The following is an 8,528-nucleotide window of genomic DNA, read 5'->3' on the forward strand; positions in this document are numbered from 1 at the left end:
CTGCTAGGTGTCCTAGGAAGGCTGCGGCTCTGGAACTGGAGTGGCCGCCTTCTCCAAAACACTATTTCTCCTTTGTCGGTACCCACAGTAACAGGGAAGCATGGCAGGTCCGTAGACACGATTTTGAGTCGGCTTTGCCTAGCTTCAGAAGAGGGTCAGAGGGGCGCCATTGCGGGTGATATAAAGTTCAAAGTACAGTGCCAGGCGTAACTTCAGCGAATCTGTGAGGTGAATCTGTGAGGTGGTAGTGAGTCACTCCGCTGGTTCCCAAGTGCCTCTTCCCAAGCCCGCCTCCAGCTTTAGTGGCACTTCAGAGGCCGCATTCTGCGAATGCTGCCCCAAAGCCATGCTCACTTAGGGGGTTCGCAGCGCGCAGCGCCCGTGCAAGCCAACTTACACGCATATCGTGTAATCGCATCTCCAGCAGCTGCGGGCTCCACCGAAAGAAGAGAGGATGAAGCTGAGGGTGCTGCTGTGGTAACTGCAAACGCAGAGGCGTACGGTTTCCCACCCTTTGCAAAACAGTCAACACAAGATAGGTCAACGAGGGCGGAGGGCCCCTCTGGAGTATTGGCTAACGAGGCGCTGAGACCCACAGATGCCCTCAAAGATATTCAGCAGGATGCGAAGTCAAATTCGTCACATGCTGGCAATGATTGTGGCAAGGATAGTCCCGGGAAGCATCATCTCGGCCTCCGTCAGCTGGCCTTCCAGTCAGTGTTGCTGTTAGTGTCATGGATCTCCCTTGCTGTTTTCCAACCCAACGGCCGGCCCCTTCTGCTCATCGCCGCCATCGCTCTATCTCGCCTGCATCTGGGATGGCTTCTGTGTTGCATTCTGCGCATGGTGCTGCCGCGCTACATGTGAGGAGAGCATTACAGCCCCTAGGCTATCCTCTGCCGTCCCTCAGCACTTACCTCTTGCGTAGTTGGGTCTAGTAGTTGCTTTTGGTGTCAAAAGCAGGACACTTCACGCATATAGACATGCGTAATTATGCAACTTTGAGATGCAACAACGAGCTACAGACTATTGGCATTGTATGTGCAGTCTGCTGCGTATATTTTTCCTACTTCCTTTTGTCTTGTTTGTCACTTTGTCCCAGGAGCACTGATCTATCCGAAGATCCCGAGGCCAAGAAGCTCGACCAGGGCAGGCTGTCTGCGTTTGTTGGTCGTTTGGGGTACAGATGTTGGACTCGGATGCCTCTGCGTTATTGGCACTGCGCTTTTTACCTGTTGCTGCTGCTGGCGGCCTTCTGGGCAGCCTCGGTGGTGTGGGAAGACTCGCAAGAGGGACTGCAGGCACTGCAGGGTGGAGGAGGGACGGCCCTGCCGTCAACTCAGACTTGGCTAGGCGGGGGCTTATCACCTCTGCTGCTGAACTCCGACTCGCCGCAGCACGTAAAGATTGCCGCAACAGCGGTAGCTCGAGGGCGCGAGGCGTCGGACTATCTTCTTTGGCTGCTGCACTCTGCAGCACAGCAGAAGTTCGGGCGGGTGCTGCTGTTGCTGCGAAGTTTTACTTTCTGGATAAACAGTTTTCTCTTGCAGCCGTTTGTGGCCGTCTTGGGCCACACCGGCCTTTTTGCTAGTGTCAACGGGACCTGCAGCCTTTCAGATGCCCCTGAAGTTTCTCCAGACAGTGGGGACCCTCAGGAAGGATGGCTTATGTGGTTGCAAACTGCTGTTCAGAATGCAGTCCGCAGTCTTCCGAGCGCTGCGCACACTTTCTTGTGTGGCGAGAGGACAGGCGGCAGTATTTGTAGGGAGGAGGAGGCTGCTGCGTGGCGGCATATTGTCGCTGAGGCTCCACCTGACTTTGGAGGTGAGGGAAGCGCAGTGGAAATAGGGCCGTACTGCTTGGCGCTGGTTCTGCTGCTCGTCTATTCCTTGTCAGCAGCGCTGCATAGGGTCTGTCTTGCGGGTTTCGCGGCAATCAGACATACCTGGTTCATCTGGAGCTTACAGGATGGCTCCACGACGAGGCCGTTGGGCGAAAGCTTGGGTGTTGCGTGCAAGAGCGCATTGACTGCATTTGCAGTTGCCTTCGTGTTGCTCGCGCTGCTGTGGGGTGCAGCAGCAGCAACATCTCGGGGTGTTGCTCTCGTGAGATTGGTTTGGGGGCATCTCCTTGGCAAAACGTCTTCTGAGTGTGAAAGGAACGGGCACACCAAGGCTGCAAAGTGCAGCAGCAGTAGCTGCCGCCCCAGAGTGGGCATACGGCGCAGTCGAGGGAATGTAGGGCTCGAGATTTTAGCTGCTTGTCTGACTTGCTGGGTGCTGCTGCTGTCGGACCGTGAATTTGTCATGTTCACGTGGGTCACGCTGCAGCCGCTGCGGCTGTCTGTGTTGTCCACAGTGCTGCTGCTACGGCTGCCTTCTTCCCAGGTAGCTACCTTGCTGGCTTGGCCCCCTCCTCTGCGAGAGCCAGCGCTGGTGCTGCAGCGGTCACAGCCTCTCAAGATAATTGATCCTGTAGCTGTGGGTTCGATGCTGGGATGCGTCCTCGCAGCAGCAGCTCTGCGTCTTCTGCTGAACTTGGTGGTCAGACTGGGAGGCCTGGTCAGGAGGCCATTTGCCTCCTCTCGCGTGAACCAGGCCGATGGCGGCGTAGGGCTACTAGGCGTATCGCGGGGGCACTGGAAAGTGCGCAGCAGCAGTCCTTCGGGGAGCGACTCACCTGCACCTAGCACCCTCTTGCAGAAGCTACAGGAGCAAAACGGAGTCATAGCGGAGTTACAGGCATCTCTGGAGAAAGAACGCTGCAGGGCCACACTGGCGGAGGAGCTCATTGCAAAACTGAAAGAAGCGGCCCGGACACAGACAATCTTGACACCTCCTGAGGTTAACGGAGACACCAGCCCACACGCACTGCCAGTGAAGCCTCATGCAGATTCCCGGCACAGGCTTGCATCGCCAGGTGAAATTTGCAGGGGACAGGCGCCGCAGACCCATCACCAGGACCATGGTAAACAACACAACGATACAGAAAAGGGCCAGCAGAAGCAGCAGAACCAGGAGCAGCAACGGCAGCAGCAACAACTGGAGGGCAATCCCCGTGTGAAAGATTTGCAGCAGCAAGTACATGGAGCCGCGGAACAACAGATGAATGTGTACGCTGAGCAGCTGCAAAAGGCTCAGCAACAGCTGGGGGAATTGCAAAGGCAACTCCGCGGAGCCCAAAGCCAACTAATGGAGCTGCAGCAGAAGCGGGATACCGATGCCTTGGCCCATGACCAACGACAGCAGCAGCTGGTGTCAGAGGCTGCACTGTGGAGAGGAAGAGAAGGAGAGGCGCGTGCCGAGTGCGAGCGGCTCAAGGTAGACCTTGCAGAGGCTTCCCGAGCCCTTGAGGGTTTAAGACGGGCCCACGGAGGGCAGCAACAGGAAGCCAACGTGGCTCAGGCGGAAGACAAAGGGCATATCAAGCGGATGGCGCAGCTGCTTCAAAAACAGACCGAAGAATTAGCCAACAAAACGGCAGAGATAAATACACTCCGGTCGAAGTTGACTCAGGTGGCCACCAGCACCTCACGGGGATCCCCCAGCCTCGTCGACCTTCCGTCTGAGACTCCGCGGGTCCAGCCAAAAAGGCTTGTAGAGCAGACTGAGGACACCGCACCGAATCTCGTCGTGGGCGGGCTCTTGTCGAAGCTCGATGACATTACCCACGGGATCAAGCAAAATGTTGAAAACGATACAAAAACCGTCAACCTACACAAAACACACTTCAGTAGTCTCGGATGTCGATTCTCACCCAATCTCTCCCACTCCTCAAATACTGTCGCTTCAGGCAACACTTCAGATGACACAGAGTCCCAATTGAACCACAGTACGTTTGTCTACCACACGCACAATATGTCACCATGGGCTTTTGTTGGTCTCTAACGCACAGTTACCTCCTTGTTCCGCAGTTGGCTCTTTTTGCTTGAGCGTTTTGTTCATATGTGACTTCCCATTCTGTTGTCATCTCTTCTTACCATACGTGGAGGGGAGAAGAATGTCCTGCAGCAGCTCATGCGCCTCTGCTGCAGAGCGTTTTTGCGGGTTCCCTGTGCACAGGTTCAAGGGACACGGCTTTCTCTGGAGATGACCCTCCGCTTTTGGAGGACCCGACCTCTGTAGACCCCTCGGTGAGCTGGCGGTCGTTATATTCAGCTCGAGTGCAGTGTCTGCGAATTGCATTACTGCTTGTTAGGCGTTTAATGGCTCTGTACTAGGTAATGCCCCGCCTGCTTGCGCTGGATTTGCCTGGTGTGGTTGTTTAGCCCAGAAGGAATCCCGGAGCCTTCCGGCGACTGGAGCGCAAGGAAGCACTTTCGAAGGAGGAGTATGGGAAATTGGACGAGGCACTGCAAACAATCGGCAAGTGCATCTTCCCGCTGCGCACGGTGCTGGAGCACCTCGATCTGCCCCAAGCGACTCTTGATGCTGCGCGTCGACTCCTAGAGACTACGACGCAATATACTGGAGACAGCGCACGGCTGCAAGAGATTTTAGCGCACCCCAGCAACTGCACGTGGGAGGGAGACGTGAAGCTTCTGGCCACTGACATGGAGGTGCTTGGTCAAGCATGGCCTTCCGAGGAGTCCTGCAGACGTCTGCTGCAACGACAAGGGGACGTCCACACTTTGTCGCCTGTAGAGCAAAAGGCAAGTTTTTCGTTCCAATGCGTTGGTGCCGAAAACAGTCTTGATTTCTTGCTTGTTTGATGCTTTGATGTATTTGAGAGGCTGCTTGCTTTCACACTGTGGGTGTCTTGGGGCATGGCCGCAGTTCCTCCCGTTTGCAGATTTGCCTCAAGGACGGAAGCGCGTGGCAATGATGCAATTCGTGTTGGGCCTCGACGTACAATGGCAGGCTGCCTGCCGCCGGCTGGACCGCATGGAGGCGTCTCTTTGCTTGCTGCGGAGGTCCACCGTGTTGCGCACTTTGTGTGCGACCTGCGCTGCCCTCCATGAAGAAATGAACCGAGCTTGCACTTTTGAGGCCTTTGAGGGGGCAGGAGGGACGGAGGCTGAGAAAGAGACCACAGGCATTACAGCATCTACAGCCCCGACGCCGTGGTGTACACGAATATGGAAAACAAGCAAAAGCTGCGATGCTGCCCTACGGGAGTTCGCAGTCTGGAAGGACAACGGCGACTTCAACTTCGCTTGTCTCAAGAATGCCGCCAGCATCTGTCCCCCTGCCCTGCAGGGATTTTCTCTGCTGCACCTCATTCTTAGTGTATCGGGGGTCGCAGCATGCGAGGGGGAGATCGGCCCCACCGCGAATGGTGAGGGTGCAGAGGTGGACAGCACGTTCCCGAACCGGTTGAAGACAGAAATATACGGTGGCACCGCCCCCTTTTCTTCCTCTTCCCCGAGCGATGCAAAGAGCACCGCCATCTCGCCTGCCTCATGCCCATCAACGGCCGCTGCCCCAACGCAGAAGTGTGACTGTGCGATTTGCGAGGACGCGGATTTGGCCCCTCGCGGACCTCCGCGAGACTGGCGAAGGCAGCTGCTGATGATGAAGCAACAAAAGATCTTCAGAACTCCCTCAAGAAAGACCCTAAGCCCCAGCACAGACGCATCCCATTCGCAGTCTCCTACGGCAGCAGCAGCAGCAGCAGAAAAACAGGTTCTTGCCCACCTACCGCCATCTGGCTCCCGCACACGCACATGACTTAAACAACTCGTCGTAGCTGCCGCTAAACAGTGTCCCCAAACTTGTTACTGCAGATCCTCAGTTGTCTCCTACATCAATCTGTGTTGCATCAATACCGCTAGAATGTACACCTTATGTGACTGCCGCTGAATTGCCCGAGTTGTTTTATATGTTGCGCTGGAAACTCGCAGGACACCAGCCCAGCATCCGATGGACTCGAAGCTGCAATTGCTATTGGTGAGATAAAGGATTTTAGTGAAGTTTGGGCTGCAGCTATCAGTGTCTCCTTGAATTTGCTATGCTATAATTTGTGTGTCTATTATAAGGTTCTGCGCGTTTTGCATTCTTGCCATACGCACGTATCTAGGGGGAAGCTCTTGTTAGCATATATGTGCACGCAAGCAGGGATCGACGCATACGTGCTCTCATGCACGTAAACGTTGCATTGTGCGTATTGCTTGATGCTATGCAGTTACACTGTACTATGACGATTTGACCGGGCGGCAAAACAAATTGGCGGACATGGGCAGACATATGCAGCAGGAGGTGTCTATGGCTAGCCGGTTTTACAGGAGTGTGCATGGAAAGCTGCTGGGTGGGGCATCCGCAACCTCGCGAACTACCTCTCGCTCGTCCTCTGCTTCCTCAGGAACAGGAGGTGGAGAGACTACGTTCGTTCGAAGGGTGCAGGCTCCACCCGCAGCAGAGGCTGCTAGCGTCCCGGGTCATGTGCCTACAGAGACCGAACGGCGGCTGGAGCAGGCCTGCCAGATCCTCAAGAACATTCACTCTACAGTGCCGCTTCTAACAGACGCCTGGTCAGTTGCACTGGATGCTTCAGCTGGAGGTGTCATTCCGTGTTTAACTGGCTCTGTAATGGGTTGACAGCACATGCAAATAAAGTGCATAGTTTCAGAAGTAATAGTCGTCAGTTGTCGCCGATATGTTGGTGCGACGACAGATAGTGCTCACTAGTGATATGCAAAAGTGTCAGTTCGAAGCACGCTGGTGAAATCATTCGATGGACTCTTGCACCCGGGGAAGCGCCTGCGCTGCTTTGAGCGTATGTAATACAGGAGTGGCTTCCATACTGAAGAAAAGGTAGACGCCCTTCGGGTGATGGCTGGGTTGTTAGAAACGTGGCCCTTTAAACAAGTGGCTACAGATAAGACAGTGAGCAGTACAACACTTCAACAGCGTCAGCCAACTCGGCATGTACGAGCGGCTGTTAGTTTACTCGAACTACCAACGACTGCAGTAAACGGCGCATGCTATCTGCATTTTACACGGCAGCAGCAGACTGCAAGCCTGCGCCACTGGTTTTAGTAGCAGATGAGCAATTACTAGGATAACTTCTTCCGATGTGATTGACGGAAGGCTCCTCTGAGCATGTTTTTCTGTGCGTCTTTCAGGCCCTAGCTAAATCGTCATTGCTGTCGTTGGAAAGAGAGGCCGCTCCTCTGCGCGCAATGGTAGCCAAGGCGTCGTCTGCTGCTGTGGCAGCGGAGGCAGCAGTGAAGGCACAGGAGGCAGCGCGACGCGTTAACGCTTCTGAGGGCACAGCACAACCCCAGAGGAGCGTACGGCAAGTAGAGGTCAACCGGTTGCATGGATTAGGTGCAGGAAAGCAGCTGCACCTTGAAGCCGCGGATATGGGCAGCCAAGGCAGCGACAGGTCCATCCCGTGCCCGACGTTGTTGACAGGCCAGACGGTTTCAGGCCAGCTCACAAAAGGTAGCCGTTCGCGACAACCGAACACAGCGCTACCTCTCCCTGGCAAGCCAATGCGACGCGTCGGCACTGGGGGCAACTCCAGTACCAACGATTCCTCAGCGCAGGCGAGGAGGCCTGTCTCGTACTCGCGCGGTTGGAGTGGAGCGTCAGCAGCTCCACCACCTAAGCAGCTGCACGGGCGCATTATCCGTACAAACACGCAACCTACAGAAGCAGCCGCGTTGTTTCTAGGCAGGGCTGGCGGGAAACAAGCGCGTGAGCCTGCTCTTTCTCCACCGCTGGAGAAGTCCGCACTGACGAACGGCCAGCAGCGCAGATCCAGTGGCCCAGGAGATGTATTAGACAGCATGGCTTGCGAGCATATCCCCCCGCATCCAAGGCCGGAGGCTGCCGATGCAGCAACGAAGACTTCAGCGGTTTCTGGAGGCGCGAGCACGGTTCAGAGGTCGCCGCAGTTAGAACCTGCATTGGTGACCACTATGGTGCAGAGTGACAATGGGTGTCAAAGTGCCCCTTCACCGTGTTTGCTAGACAATTCGGATGCCCATTGTGACCACTCTGGAGTGGAAGAAGCCGCTTTGAGCGGCAACGGCGTTCAAAGCCAGTCAGCCCAACAGCCGAAGTGCCTGAACCCCCCAGACGGAGCAGCTGATTTGGCTTCTGGTGGAGAAGAGCGAGAGGAAATGCGGTTTCTTGAAGAATCATGACGTTAGGTGATGTTGGCGTTTTTATTGAGTCTAGTTGTTCTCTGAAACACCAGTTAATCTGGGCAGGAGCAGCACTTTACTGTTGTGTCTCTAGTTGTTGGCGGTGAGCGACACCGTCAAGAAGGGATCCAGACGCCCACAAATGTGGGCCCGTCGTTCCAGTCGCTAGACCTTTCAATGGATATTTTATCAAGCTTTTTTGAATAGATGAAGAACGGAACAGTTGTCAGTTTTGCAGGCGCGAGCTAAGTCATTTGCTGTACCGCATTACCCACATAACCCACCTGCAGTACAGTTGAAGATACAACGGTACGACAAAACAAATAAAAGAGTATGGCAAAAGGCACTAGTAATAAACGCACTATTTAACCCCCCAACCCCCGCCCCCTTCTTTATTCACTGCAACGAACGTGCATTATATATATATATATATATA

At 54.9% G+C, this 8,528-nt stretch overlaps 1 protein-coding gene across 1 annotated transcript; it reads left to right on the top strand.

The window, feature by feature from the left end:
• Window positions 1–330: 330 nt before the first annotated feature.
• EMWEY_00039220 (hypothetical protein, conserved) lies at window positions 331–8,092 on the top strand (the record flags this gene model as incomplete). Its single annotated transcript, XM_013482447.1, has 9 exons — window positions 331–863; window positions 1,103–3,831; window positions 4,062–4,132; window positions 4,268–4,651; window positions 4,776–5,624; window positions 5,843–5,888; window positions 6,124–6,469; window positions 6,728–6,824; window positions 7,064–8,092. The coding sequence occupies 9 exons, from the start codon at window positions 331–333 to the stop codon at window positions 8,090–8,092; spliced, it is 6,084 nt and encodes a 2,027-aa protein (XP_013337901.1).
• Window positions 8,093–8,528: the final 436 nt, after the last annotated feature.

Source organism: Eimeria maxima, genomic scaffold, assembly GCF_000499605.1.
Source record: "Eimeria maxima Weybridge genomic scaffold, Emw_scaff621, whole genome shotgun sequence".
NCBI classification, from domain to species: domain Eukaryota; phylum Apicomplexa; class Conoidasida; order Eucoccidiorida; family Eimeriidae; genus Eimeria; species Eimeria maxima.